The sequence below is a fragment of the Semicossyphus pulcher genome, unplaced genomic scaffold (genome assembly GCF_022749685.1).
Source record: "Semicossyphus pulcher isolate SPU_LCO1_2020_fin unplaced genomic scaffold, fSemPul1.0.p SCAF_8, whole genome shotgun sequence".
Lineage (NCBI taxonomy): Eukaryota > Metazoa > Chordata > Actinopteri > Labriformes > Labridae > Semicossyphus > Semicossyphus pulcher.
This window is the reverse complement of record NW_027211759.1, coordinates 24,878,009-24,893,017: the sequence shown is the minus strand read 5'-3', so window position 1 is coordinate 24,893,017 and position 15,009 is coordinate 24,878,009. Positions and strand designations below refer to the sequence as shown.

Sequence of the window (15,009 nt, the reverse complement as noted above, 5' to 3'; positions counted from 1 at the left end):
TTAAAGATGTCTAGATGTGTCGCGTTGCACTTTCACCTGTTTATCCCAGGAGGACTCAGGTGCAAATGTTCTCACGGAAACAGGCGAGTGTGTGTGATCAGCAGGTGTATTTGTGTGTTTCACAGGAACATGATGTCGAGACTCCTTACGGGATGCTGCACGTGGTGATCCGCGGGGCACCTAAAGGAAACAAGCCCGCCATCCTCACCTACCACGATGTGGGACTGAACCGTGAGAATCCATCCATTTCTCTCTCTCTCTGTGTGTGTGTGTGTGTGTGTGTGTGTGTGTGTGTGTGAGTGTGTGTGTGTGTGTGTGTGTGTGTGTGTGTGTGTGTGAGTGTGTGTGTGTGTGTGTGTGTGTGTGTGCGCGCGTACTTGCGCATATGGACAGATGTTCCAAGTAAGGTGTTACTGCACTTGTCAAAGGTGATAATTGTCCTTCCCACCTGCACTCAAACGCCTTCACTTATTGTCTCCTGCAAGAAGTCCATGTTATCGGTGTTTAGACAATACTGATACTGAAGCAAGGATTACTTGAGTCATTAAGTTACTTATTGAAGTCAGTGTGAAACATTTCTAAAGCTAAATGATTGAATGATTGAAAAAACACCAAGTATACAAAACCTGTGTTAAAAAATCTGTGAAAAAGTATGCAGTAACTTCTGGCATCAAGGGATGATTTGTTTGCAGGACGAAGGCATAGTTAGATAGCAAACTGGTGATTAGAAAAAAACGTGATGCAAATGTTGTTAGAGGATGGGTGCTGCAAAGTTTAACCACCAGGGCAGAGTGGAGCCATGATTTCAGGCCTGAAAAGATTACACCCAAAATTCACAATTCAGTTCTGCATTGTCTCTGATTTTTACTTTATAGACTTTAAAGTAATAATCTCGAAGATCTTCATGTAAATAAATGTCTGTTAAGTCTCTCTCTATCGCAGAATGAGGTAACACAATGGTGATGGAGCCTATGGCCCACTGATGAAAGCCTTTGCATTTGCAATTAGAATTAGAGACTGGGTGTTGGTGGTGAGTTTCGTGGAAAAAATCACAAGTGGCGCCCAGTTAGTGACGCGTTTTCCATCAGCCAGCAGTGGTTGGTCTGCCAGAGAGGGTAGGCAGAGCTAAGCGGCTGCTTTTCCGGTCTCTGCAAGTGTTGCGAGCAAACAGTAATCTTCTATAGCTGAACAAACAAAGAAAAGACGCTCAGATGAAGGAAAACAGTCTAAAAAGGAAAGCGACCGTCAGCTAGAAAAATCAAGAGTTACAGTCGTAGCCAACCGTGGACGTCACACATGCAACACTTTCTGGATATCTGAGAAGTGTGCTCCCGCAAGTACCGTTTATCGCCATAGGTGTCGCTCAAGAGGACGAAACTGAGATCTTTGAGACTTGCACTTTAAAGTTTAACACATTGTGGAGAATATGTGTTTCATCAGGACATTCTGAAAAACTGATGGGTTTGAAACACTAAAATAACCACATCAGCTGATTTTAAAACTGAATTAAGGATGATTTCTCAACAAAGCAACTCTAAACGTGCACAGAAATCCTCTCTGTCTTACAGTCTCCTCGACAGCGTTGACTGCAATGATGTTCTTGTCATCCGACAAAGCCACAGCTCGCCCTCTTTGCACTCAACACGATCTGAGTGATCAATAATTTAATATAGGCAGGGTAACAAAATAAACCTGTGCATGTGAGAAGAAGGATTCAGACATGTAGAAGCAGAGGAGATGAAAACCAGTGAGAGAGAGAGAGATGTTCTCAGGGTGAGTTTGCTCTAATGTGTGATCAGTGTCGACAAAAATAGAAATAGGGAACGATGAGGAGGCAAATGATGGCTGAGTGTGCAAGGCATCGATGAAATGTAGGTCAGAAAAACATCCCCTCCTGCAGAGGGAGGCGGGCGGGGCAGCAGCACTGCGGCGCTGCATGATGGGTGGAGGTGGGAGAGGGATGGGGATAGCGTGTCATGGACCAAAGCTGATCCATTCAGCTCTTTCAGACTGAGATTTTGGTGTTCGTCCTACTGTCTTTTTTTTATTATTATTATTTTATAACACGAAGCTGATTTCCCACTGCTCATTTAGGGAAAATAATAAAGAATCAAGCAAAGGGGGGAACTCACTTCTGCAAAAACACAAAAAAAGAATAAAAAGTACAAAGAATAAAATAAAAAAAATGGCAGACACGCATGATGTAAAATATGATAGCCTTAAAGATACAACAGACGTGAATGGAGCTGCATTTTGCTGCTGCAGCAGAACCACAAGGCTATTAGTATTCATAGTCAGTCACTAAATCTCACAACACACCCACACACACACGCGCATGCACACGCAGTTATTAAGGATGCAAAAGGAATGCAAGGGATGAAAGGAGTCGCAGTGGAAAAAGGAACACAACGGAGTTTATTGTTCCTATTTATCAAGAGTCCTAATAAGCAGATGGCATCGCTATCCGTCAGTCTCTTCATAAAAAAACAAATAATAAAGAGGGAAAGAAAACAGGAGGAAGGAGGAAAAATAGGAAATTAAACAAGAAGAGATAAGGTGGGGAAAAGAGTGGAGAGGAGATCAAGGAGCAGGATATTATAGGAAAGGAGAGGGGTGATGGAGAGAGAGGCTCAAACAGAGACAGAAGAAAGTAACAGGCAGAAAGTAGGTCACAAAGTCAGTGGGAGTACAGACTGCGAGGGCTGACCCATGATTCAGCGTGTACCGATGAAGCGTCTCACCTCTGTCCTCATGCAGCATCCATGTTTACATAAACAGCTCGCACGCCGGCCCCATGCAGCGCCGTGGCAGGGATTAAACAGTCACCTCTCATGACTCCCCTACTTTTCATCTCTAACCCAGTTGTCGTGCTAATTGGCCCGTTTAATTAACGCCGCTCATCCACAGCCCGAGGAGGAAACAATGTTTCTGCGTGGTTTCATCGAGTGTGACACACATGAGCTGAAAAGTAGGACAACTGCAGAGGCAGTGGGAGGAAGACAAACAGAGAGCTGACATTTATTATACATGGAGCTATTTCAGAATGCAGTGTTCAGACTTTTCTGTGAAAGAAATAAGGCTCTTATTTTGAAGGTTCCAGTCAGGCTTTCAAAATAATGCAGTCAAGCTAGCTGTAAAAAACCCCCAAATATGTTAGACTTTGAAAATAATGTTTGTTAAGAGAGAGGAGGACAATAATCAACATGTGGTTAAAGAAGAAATTCACCCCTGGAAAAAGTCACTGTCAGTCAAAGCTGGTGTTCTCTGTAATCGATAGAAGCAATAATATTTGAAATCGGTGCCATAGCTGAGGAGAAAGTTGTACAAACAGCTTGTGGTTTCGCTGCAGGTACGGTATCCTCTACGAAAAATCTGCAGTCTACATTTCAAACCTGACAATTTTGAACGAGACATGACTCTGTTATAAATGTGGAATGTCTGCGAGAGAAAACTGGAGAGCAGACAGCATTTTAAGGCACCTCACGGAACAAATGATTACAGTTTACGTATGTTTTTTTCAACTAAACACTGCAGTCATCGGAGGCGGGCGTCGTTGATTGAGGAAGTATAGTTGAGCTCCCTGGTCTCTGCCAGATAATGCGTTTCATGTAGTCTGACAGAGGTTTTCCAGGGCCCATTGGAGAAGCGGATAGCATCCTCTAAAGGCACAGAGCGAAAAATTATCTTTTTCCTACCATGATGGCATTAGCTCCCCATAATAGCATGATAAGACTGAGGTGAAAATCGTCAAACTGGCCCTTTATGGTTTTGAAATTATCACATTTGGTTCTGTTAAACCAACAAAAAACACTCAGATCACGGTTTGGTTTAAATAAGTACCAATGTTATGTAAGGTAACTAACGTACACTGCTTAGTTAACTTAAAATGGTCAACTTCTTTAACAAAAAAGTCAACATTGACTATTAGTGTGACATGAAATGAAATGAAACTCCAGTCTGCTGGATGAGAGTCCAGGTAATGTTTGAGCCCTTCATCTGCATTCCTAAGCGAACTTTTGTGCTGCTAATTTACATCATTAGCAAAGACTAAAACTCAGACAGATCTCAACAATCCTGAACAACCTGAAGTGTAAAAGATGTTTCCTGTTCAGAAGCACTTAAAAATCTTGATTGTTTGTAGGTAAGACATTTCAAAGATCTTTTTCCTCACTGTTAAAGCACTGAACAGAATCTGTACCTCTCTGTATCTCCATATTCACCCTATTGAGAAAACATTATAGAGTAATTTATAATTGATAGTGTCACTGAAACTCACTGAAACAGAGGTGAATGAGAGTTATCTGAGGTATCAGACTTGTTGGAGGCAGTCACCGCCTCCTCCTTCTGGCACAGGATCAGATGTACAGATGGTCACCTTCAAGGTCCTCAGTGAGACTGATGCATATTTAATGTAATCACGTTCCTCTGCTCTCCTTCCTCTCATCCTCCTTTCCTTGCCCTTTGTGCCCTCTTCATATTTCTTCCACCCTATCTCTCCTTCCTCTCATCCAACCACCCTTCCTCTCCTCCCTTACTGTCCCACAGACAAGCTGTGCTTCAACTCTTTCTTCAATAATGAGGACATGCAGGAGATCACCAAGCACTTTGTGGTTTGCCACGTCGACGCTCCGGGGCAGCAGATCGGAGCTTCGCAGATGCCACAGGGGTAAAAATATATACAGTACAAATGCACACTCACTTTACCAGACACACCCATGAAAACAACCGCTAATACAGGGATAGTTATGTGTTATGTATGTAAAGTATTATTAAAAATGAGTGCATCATCATGTAAAAACAAATGATTTTATTGCACTGAACACACAGCAGGTGCAGCAACAATGACCGTAAGTCCTGCTCTCCCTCTCCTCAGGTACCAGTACCCCACTATGGACCAGCTGGCTGGGATGCTGCCCACTGTGGTGCAGCACTTTGGGTTGGTGTTCTTTGCTTTTCAATTCCAAGTATTCCACAGTTATTGAGAGAGCAGACACAGCCTTTGTTTCAATAAGAGCCATCTGCAGGGACATGGTGTCCTGTTTTTACTCTGCGAGCTGGCAGGGACGGCATGTCTCTTCTTCTACAGCCGCCTCCTTTGTGTTACAAAGCCCACACGAATCAGCATTCATTTACACCAGTGCTTTTATACGACATTCAAAGCGTAGTATAGATTATCGTGCAGACTCTTTGATGACTCTGTGGTAGCCACACATATTTCTATATCATTGTAAATGTGGCCTTTACTGACCTTTTTTAGATTCAAGAGCATTGTCGGGATCGGAGTTGGAGCTGGAGCTTACATTCTGGCCAAGTTTGCTGTAAGTCAAATCCTCATACTTGATAGTATGTACCTACATAACCTGTTCAGAATGAGCCTGATGTTGGATCAAACGTTCACATATGACATGTTTCTATGTCCTGCTCTCTCAGCTGATCTTCCCCGACATGGTGGAGGGTTTGGTTTTGCTCAACATCGACCCCAACGGCAAAGGCTGGATCGACTGGGCTGCCACCAAGGTATCCATCTGTTACCGTGTGCAAATGCTTTGGAAGTGTTCACATATACTGACTAATTCAGACATTTTCCCCTTACTAAAATATTATCTCTATCTTTCCCCAGCTGTCAGGTCTGACTAGTGCTCTGCCAGACACTGTGCTGCCACATCTTTTCAGCCAGGTAAACTCAGTCAGCAGATGAAATCAGGTTTCCTGGCAGATATTCAGTCTGGGTGTACGAGCTTCCTCGCTTGAAAACAGCCGAGAAATATAAATATTTAGATGACTCACCTTGTAGTCTAAATGTAGCAGGTCTTTATTTACTCTAAAACATATCATTCATTCTTGTATCTTCACAAATGTTCTGACGCAGTGTGTGGGTTTACTTGCAGGAGGAGCTGATGAATAACACAGAGCTTGTGCAGAGCTACCGGCAACAGATCAACAACACGGTCAACCAGTTCAACCTGCAGCTGTTCTGGAACATGTACAACGGGTAAAGACATCACTCTGTCTCACACACTCATAAACACAGAAGCACTCTATTTTATGTTCATGATGTGTTGTCTCTTTCAGTCGGAGGGACCTGGAGATGAACCGCAGCGGAACAGTGATCAACGCCAAGACCCTGAAGTGAGTCTGCAGTTTCGTTATATTAAGTATACTACTCAGAGTTTATAGGAACTGATATAATTTATCTGTTCTTTACTACCAAAATGGTATGACCAAAAATAAGTTGCATGCATGGTGTCTATTTGTTTAAAGTGGTCATCTCGAAGATCTTAGTTCCGTCCTCTTGAGCGACAACTATGGCGATAAATGGTAACTGCGGGAGCACACTTTCCAGATATCCAGACAGTGTTGCATGTGTGACGTCCACGGTTGTCTCCGGTTGTGACTCTTGATTTTCTTCACTGAAGGTCGCTTTCCTTTTTAGACTGTTTGCCTTCATCTGAGCATCGAATTTGTTTTCTTTGGATTTTCACTTAAATTTGGAGTTGTATCTGTAGTCATCGACCTTTTCTTTGTTTGTTCAGCCATAGTAGAGTACTGTTTACTCGCAACACTTGCAGAGAGCGGAAAAGCAGCCGCTTAGCTCCGCCTACCCTCTCTGGCAGACCAACCGCTGCTGGCTGATGGAAAACGCGTCACTAACTGGGCGCTGCTTATGATTTAATCCACGAAAGTCACCACAGACACCCAGTCCAAAATAATACTATATATTGCAAATGCGAAGGCTTTCATCAGTGGGCCACAGGCTTAGTCACTATTGTGTTACCTCATTCGACGATAGACAGTGACTTAACAGACATTTATTTACATGAAAATCTTCCAGATTATTACTTTAAAGCAATCTAAACATACAAAAACATTATCTAACTTCACAGAATCTAACTTTAATGGATCCCTTTGTGCCAATGAAAACAAAAATGATTTAATGTTTCCTGTTTCAAGCTTCTCAAATGTGAATTTTGCGACTTAACATCACCATAGATACTGTGATATTTGGCGGCTTTAGCCCGCTGAAAAAAAACGTAACATGTTATTTTTTACCAGAACATCACTACCAGAACTATACAAGTCATTCTAATTCTGATTCTGACTAAAAACCTTCACAGACAACTATACCAGTGCTTAAACAAACAGGATGAAATTATACATGGTTAATACTCCGAATATAAATGACTATTGTAAATGTTCCTGCAGGTGTCCGGTGATGCTGGTTGTGGGAGACAACGCTCCTGCTGAAGAGGGAGTGGTACGTTTTTCCACCTTTATCCTCCTGCTCTGAAAACTTCTGTCTGTATCTCATCATGCAGAACCTCTTTCATCAGCTGTCCCCCTTCTTCTCTCGCTCTCACCTTGAACTTTCTCACCGATATATCTCACTAATTTTCTTCAAAGTATTCCTGTCTCTAAGAAACAGTCTATCTAAAGCTCTGAACATTGAACGCTCCCCCTCCTCCCCCTGTTCTGTCCTGTTCTCGTCCTCTTCACTGATTTGTACTTGGCATGAAAACCTGGTTAGAGTCTGTTCTCATTGAGTAAAACAGAAACAGGTCAGCCAGCGGAGACTCAGCTCACTCTGTGTCCAACCCTTCTGCACCCTGGGGACTCTGTGTGTGTCTGTTCTCTCTCTGTCAGTCCATCTGTGTGCAACTCTTGTACTATAGGTGTGTGTGTGTGTATGTATAAGTGTGTGTGTGTTCTCCTGGGGCCAGATGGCCTTGGTCTGTCTCTGGGGTTTCCTAGTTTGAAGTGGCCTAGATATTTATGCTTCTGCACCAGTTAATCTGCTCATGTTAAAATTGAAATCAAATCAGTCCTCTGTTGGATGGAGGGATGGGATGGAGGTATCGTGAGGGAGGGCGGGGTGGGAGGTTGTTATAAAACATCTTGGACAGACAGAGAGATGGAAAGTGACAGAGGGATGGAGGGAGGCAGTGTGAGGAAGAGAGGGAGATAAACAAAGGTTGTTTTATTGAATGTGACAGATGGAGGTCATGTTAATATTTTATATCCGCTCGTAGGACCGGTCCAGGCTGCTGTGTTTGCATCACTTACATGACACATTCCTTCACACAGAGCGGAAAGATGCATTCATTTTAAAGTCGCATTTGCACATTCTGCAGCTCATATTCATCTGATTGTATTGTAAATGTTATAATCTACATGTGGTGTGTACTTATACCTGACACTGTATCAGCAAATGAAGCTAAACAGTCATTAAAATGAATTGAAAGGAAACACAAATAAAAAGAAATACATTTCCTTTGTGTATTTATACTGAACATGTCTGGACAGTAAAATATGTAACTCAGCCATCTGTTGAACGGTTAAAGATTAAACGCAGCAGGAGGTAGCTCTCTGTGCTGTCTGTCCACAAGTGTGAGCGGTCATATATATGTGTGCACATCTGTCTGCTGGGTGTGCGTGTATGTGTGTGTGTGTGTGTGTGTGCACACTGCGGCTGTGCTCCCAGCCCGCTAGAGTGACTCATCTCTGCAGCACACTGCAGTATCTGGGTCACTCACACACAGACTAACATCGTCTCCATATATAATCTATAGACACAGCACATCCACAGCTCCTCTCTGTGTTCGCTCTGTAAACTTCTTTATTTTAATCACTGCAGCATTTTCTGTCTTTTTCACTTCAACCTGCTGTTTTTGTTTTTAAGGTGGAGTGCAACTCCAAACTGGACCCAACCAACACCACCTTCTTAAAGGTAACTGTGCGTCCTTAAATGACTTACAGCTGTCCTGTCATTGGATAAAAAGTCAAATTTGTTGATTAAGCATATAATTTATACATAAACAAATAAATCCTAATTTACTCAAAATATGATACCAAATTATTGCTCACATTTGAACACTGCAAACATTTAACAGCAGCATGTAAACTGTGCAGCTCAGAGCAGTCCTGGTGAAAGAAACAGCCTACTTACTTAACTTTGTTATAAATCAATCAATCAGACTTTATTTGTATAAAACTTTTCATATAATTGTAATGTAACACACAAAATCAGTAAAAGCAATATAATCACCTCCACCCCACAAAATAAATGTAATAAATAAGGGACTTGATAAAACAGACAAACTGAGGAAACGCTATCATGTGTTTGTAATGAGGGAACACAGGAGGTAGAATAAAACTGTTTAAAGTCTTGATATCAAAATAAGAAAGTAAAATAAAAAGGAAGAAATAAATAAACAAACACTGAAAGATAATCAGGAATAATGCAATTAAATAAAACAATATATAAAAAAACAATCAAACTGCCTAAAATGTAAAATGGATAACAAAGTAAAGTTACATAAAATAAATATGAATTGATTAAAAGCCAGACTCAGACATATAAATCCTCAATAGTAAATACTTGTGTGCTAATAAGCATTCATATTGAAAGTAGCTCAATGAACACATTTCACCCCCAGCTCATGTTAAAGCGCAGCTTTGTCAGCGGCCCTTCACTAAAAGACACAGAGAGGTAGGTTGTCCTTTAGAGTCATGTTGCATGTGTAGGGCTTTGTGATGTGACGTCAACAATTATAAATCTGCAATGTCAGATTAGACTTTCAAATAAAGCAGCTAAGTCAGCTATTAAAAATAAGCAACGTCCCATTAAACAAAAACAAAACAAGTCTTTCAAAATTAAGTTATGCAAAAATAAGTGAGCAACTTCCTGTTAGACTAAAATATTTAACCTATAGTAACTAACTATATAACTAATTATATAAGTCAAATAGAAGTCAACTTCTTTAAAAATAAAATAACATTGAGTATTGGTTACACACTTGTCCCATTTTTGTTTGACTTACATTCATCCCGGTCCCAACCCCAAATGACCTTTGACACTTCATTCTCCATCACCTGATTTAAACAGCACGACACACAGCATGAGTAATCAGAGCCAACACATGATGCAAATGATATGATTGCTTACTTGTACAATATAAAATCTGAAACAAATATCATGTTTGAACAAGGCAAGCAAAGAAACACAGTATGAACCAGCTTGGGTTCCTCCAGTTCTGAGCACTGTACAGTGTGTGGTTGTAGGCTATTAGCAGTTTTGCTCATGCTGTTCTGTTCTCTCATGGTAGATGGCTGACTCTGGTGGACTTCCTCAGCTCACACAGGTAAAACAAAGCCTGTTATTACAGTCATATGTAATAAAAACAATTAAAAAACAGACAGACCTCAAATGCATCTTCTGTTTGTGAATTTGTTAAAACTTTGACGTTTTGTTTTCCAGCCTGGCAAACTGACTGAAGCCTTCAAGTACTTCCTGCAGGGAATGGGCTACAGTAAGTATCTGTTTATTTATTTGCTTTACTGTTAGTTGTTTTTTATGCAAATCAATTTCATCATGAGTAATGTTGTAGTAATATATGAGTGTGTTGTGATGTATACCGTGCAGAGGGACATGAGTTGTGTTAATGTTGCCCTCTGTCTCCCCCGCCCCGTTCTCTCAGTCGCTTATGTGAAGGATCGGAGGTTGAGTGGAGGGCCAGGTACTTCCTCCTCCCCGTTCACCTCTGACCTCTTATTGCTGCCCTGTTCGATGACATTGGCATTTTCAAATTTATTTTAATTTCTTTCTTTACTGATACAATATTTTGGGCTTTTATGAAAGTTTTACTTTTGCTCTCATTTCTTTTTTATCCCAAGGACATTTAACCCCATCTTTGTTTTTTTTTAATTGAAAAATAATTTTTCCTCACGGAAAAATATATTGCCGTTACTTCCCCCTCCCCACATTCCTTTGTCATTGCATCTCCTGTACTGCTCTTTGCATGGCCTTGAGCTGGCTTTGAGCAAAGCATTGTGGATTAAGTTTGTAACAAATGAGCATGTCTTAAAGAAAATAATTAAGAGTTAAGCTTTTTAAGGAGACAGACCAAGAAATATAGCTCCAAAAAAAAATAAATCTACATAAACTGCTGACTAAACTTAAATTGTCCTCAGGGCTCGAAAGATTTTCTGCTCATCTACCGAGCCTAGACACACATATGCACAGTTTACAATATGAAGCATTACAATAATGTTCCTTAGAGACTCACTATTGTCCTACAGGGCTCTGGCGTGGGGCTTTCATTGCACATCAAAGATTTTGCAGCCTGAATGATATTACAAAAGAACCAAACAGAAACCACACTCTACTTGGACTGATACAGGACTGCCAGTGTTGTATTGTATAGTTGTATGAAAGCTGCAAGTAGTCAGTTATTACTACCACTGTTTTAGTCTAGACATTTACAAATTATTTTTCTGACACTAATATGAAAGATTGTCAATGTTTTCTTTCTTTTAGCACTGTCAGTATGGACAGAAAAAAGTTATTATAAAAACTAAAATAAAATTATTTTAGAAACTCATGAAATCATTTCTTTATTGTGTATGTTTCACACACAATAACTGAAATGTGTTATGGTTGGTTTCACAAATATTGAATTAATCCAAACTAACCTTTTATAAAAACTAAAGTCACACAAACAACAGAACTCCCTTGTTTTGCAAAGTAAAATTTCCATTGTTTTAATGGAGCCTGGTGGCTTTGAACGAATTGATATGATGGCTGTTTCTTTTTTTTTTTAAACAGAGAGGTCTGTCTCTGTAGGGATCCCTTCTACTCCTTTAAGTGGAGTTAAATGTAAACATTTTGCCTCAGGTGGGAAAAGGCTGCAGCTTTACAGCCTTTTCAGCTCAAGTGATCTAATGGAGAACTACCAAAACTTCTGGTTCCTTTTTTGGTCATTTAGAACCCAAAATTATGTAAAAATAGGGTCCAGGTTCAAAATACTGGAAATTATAATTAATAACACAATTTTATTATAATGAAGTTCTGCAGGTTTAATCTTCCACACACTGAGCCTTGAGTTTCTCCTGTGCATGGTGCTGACAATGTGTCTCTGTGCAGACACATTCACAGCTTTAATGAGCAGCCCACACCTCTCACGGCTGCTATGTGAGCCAATCAGCTGCCTTTTATTATCAGCAGAAAATAAGAAAAATCTTCAGTTCTCCACACTAGCATGTACTACCCACATCTCCCCAACATCAACCTGTCACATTGTTTTCTTTAACAAAGTGTAATGTTGAATTCTTGTCCTCCTCCCCTCCCCTCCTCTTCCTCCCAGTGCCCTCCGCCAGCATGACTCGCCTAGCCCGCTCCAGGACGGCCTCCCTGACCAGCGCTAGCTCCATCGATGGGTCCCGCTCTCGGGCCTGCACCCACTCTGACAGCACCGAGGGAGTCGGGACAGTCACCCACACCATGGAGGTGTCCTGCTGAGGAGTTAGACTGCCATTGAAAGAGGAGGGAGGGGGTAGAGGGATGGAAAGAGAGCTGGGAAGGGATGACAGAAAGGGGAGATGTGGTGGGTGAATGAAGTCAGAAGTTAGATGAGACACAGGATGAAACGCTCCTGAATAAAATGGGAACATCTCTCTCTGTCTTCTTCTATCTCCTCCAGATCCCTTTGTCTGCCATCTTCTTCCCTCTCCACTGTAAAATATCCATATGTATTACTACTAACACCCCCGTCACCCAGCACTTACAGATTTAGGCATCTGTTTTTGTTCTCTAAGTGTCATTCTTGTGTTTGCTAAGTGTCTCCTCATTCTTTGCCTCCCCCCCTTTTTAAACCCCCACCAAACTGAAAAAAAGAAAGCAACATTGTCTGTCAACAATCCACACAACAACATGCGATAAAGAGCTGCTGCTTGTATGAAAATCTGTCAGAAAGGGTAAAAGTGCAGGACACGGCGAGGGACACAGAACTTTTAGACTTGTGAAAAAGTGTTGCATGTTTTGCAAGATGTTTATTATTTTCTTGTATGTACAAAATGTGAGAATCTCTCTCTGTGTTGTTTATTAGGACGGTCATTTCTCTCCTTGAGTGACAGGCGAGCTGCGGAAGGGGTGTGTCCGGATGCACAGATAGCAGAGCACGGCCAACCGTAGCCGAGTGCACCTGTAGTGCTTAGAGAGAGCTTTTATTAGTCAGAGCATAGCATAGTACACAACACTGATTTAAAGCTGCACTTAGTCAGATTTGATTTAAACTTGTGAATTAAAATTAAAATGCAAATGAGTGATATAACCAGCAGACGTGTGATGGACCTCAATTATCATCGTAACAGCTTCTGTAAAGTATCAAAGATCCCGCTTCATAAATATCAAGTTTTGTAATAATATTTCCAGTTCTTTAGGATAGTCAGAAATGTTTTGTGTTTGTATTATCTGAGACACAATCTGAGGCTGGAGTCTGTGAGCTCCTGATCGGATATTAAACTCTGCGGCTGCCGTAAGCAGTCTGAACCTAGCCACTACACCACCAGGGAGTTCCATCTGTTTTTATTGCTTTTGCCATAATACTCCGTATAATCTTGATTTCAGCAGGATGACAATCTGTGAATTGTGAGCCACTGGAGTTTATTTATTAAAAAGAGCATAACTCATATAATCAAATGTAGCCGATGTAGCAGGAACGTAACCATGAAACACTTGGTCAGCATGCAGAGGAAGGCTGGGACTACCACTTTAATTAACATGCATTAATTACTCATCTATAATCACTTTATATGTAGTTGTAAATATATTACAAAGTATTTAACTGCCATTATGGGCTGAATAGTTTTCATGTATGATGTTTGTACTCTATGTAGCATGTAAACTGAGAGATAGAGTTTTGCATATTCAAGGGAGACTATTTAATCTGTATGAGAGTATACTATCACACTAATCAGAACTCTTTCAATATAATCACCTGTTTTGTCACTTCTCTAAAAGATAAACCAATCACTCCTAAACAGTACTTAAAGTTGGTCCATCCACAGAAAGCTAAACATACGACGATATAAGTGCTGAGTGCAGCTTTAAGCTGTGTGTGACCTCACATGTCTAAGACAATCCACTACATGATTATAGACTAGACTAATTATCTACTAATATGTATATGCATGTGAATGTGACAGTAATCTTAGGGCATTCTAGTATCTGAGTAGTATTTAGGGCATTCTTCATTAGCACCTTATATGTGGCTAGTTAAATAGAGCCACCGATGCAACCGCCATCATCAGTCTGTAACTGCAGCACGCGTGGACGTGGTTCTGGCCGTAGTCGGCTCTTTGTGGTCTCTAACATGACAATCACACTCTGACCCAAACCAAACTTAGACCAGAGGGACCGAGGCAGGACCAGGCCAGCCCGGCAATCTCTCTCTCTCTCTCTCACCGCCAAAGAACACGCATCAGACTTCCCTTATCCTGTATATACCAAAGCTAACCGCACACACACAGAAGTATCCACAACCACACACATGTATCCACGTGCTTACACACATATTCACACCCCCTCTTGTATGGAAGATGTATGGGCTAAGCTTTGTGAGGGAACTAAGCCAAAGACAAGACACAAATACACAAAATTCACAAACAAGAAGGAACCCATTGCTTTATGGTTAGAGTGTGTTTTGATGTGCTGTGTAACCATCTTCTTACCACTGTAGTACATGTATAGAGATATAGTTCTAGACTAGTGAAGCTGTGTGCTGCTATCTGTAACTGGACCACCTTGTCAACAGTGATCAGAGATGGGGTCTCCTGGCTTTTGTCTTAGTAATGTACAGTATTCATGTACCACAGTCACCTTTTCCTGTTTGAAGTTTTTTCAAAAAACCCTTTGGTCCCCTGTCAGAAGGGGCGTAGCTTCCAATCGCTGAGGTGTGCGCTTCCCTGAGGCGGCCTGTAAGGGGCGGGGCTTTTTTGGAGCCATTTGGGCGCCAAGCTCGGAATGTAGGGCAACCCCCAGCCACCTTAAAAAAATAACCCTTCCCCCTAAAAAAAAAAATCACAAGGTGCCCCGGCTCTCACAGGCAAACCCAGTCGCACCCTAAAGGGCTATCAGCTGAAGTCACTTTTTTAAATGTGGGTAGTGTTAGTCGTGTTTCTGAGCACCAGGGGGCCCAGGAGTGCAATGGTTGAAGGAAGAGGATTGTTACTAAA

General features: G+C 41.3%; 1 protein-coding gene across 7 annotated transcripts in view; it reads left to right on the top strand.

The window, feature by feature from the left end:
- Nucleotides 1-13,752, top strand: part of ndrg4 (NDRG family member 4) — a 56,635-nt gene extending 42,883 nt beyond the window's left edge. For 5 of the 7 annotated variants that reach the window (XM_069686373.1, XM_069686374.1, XM_069686370.1 and 2 more), the window contains 14 exons: nucleotides 126-231; nucleotides 4,546-4,666; nucleotides 4,874-4,936; nucleotides 5,258-5,318; nucleotides 5,431-5,517; nucleotides 5,621-5,677; nucleotides 5,889-5,992; nucleotides 6,073-6,129; nucleotides 7,204-7,255; nucleotides 8,678-8,725; nucleotides 10,104-10,139; nucleotides 10,256-10,307; nucleotides 10,476-10,514; nucleotides 12,141-13,752. In XM_069686373.1, the coding sequence (XP_069542474.1) occupies nucleotides 126-231; nucleotides 4,546-4,666; nucleotides 4,874-4,936; nucleotides 5,258-5,318; nucleotides 5,431-5,517; nucleotides 5,621-5,677; nucleotides 5,889-5,992; nucleotides 6,073-6,129; nucleotides 7,204-7,255; nucleotides 8,678-8,725; nucleotides 10,104-10,139; nucleotides 10,256-10,307; nucleotides 10,476-10,514; nucleotides 12,141-12,295 (1,038 nt within the window). In that variant the 3' untranslated portion in view covers nucleotides 12,296-13,752. The remainder of the gene's footprint in view (nucleotides 1-125; nucleotides 232-4,545; nucleotides 4,667-4,873; nucleotides 4,937-5,257; nucleotides 5,319-5,430; nucleotides 5,518-5,620; nucleotides 5,678-5,888; nucleotides 5,993-6,072; nucleotides 6,130-7,203; nucleotides 7,256-8,677; nucleotides 8,726-10,103; nucleotides 10,140-10,255; nucleotides 10,308-10,475; nucleotides 10,515-12,140) is intronic. The other 2 variants (XM_069686372.1, XM_069686376.1) reach the window with 1 other exon arrangement.
- The last annotated feature ends 1,257 nt before the right edge of the window (nucleotides 13,753-15,009 follow it).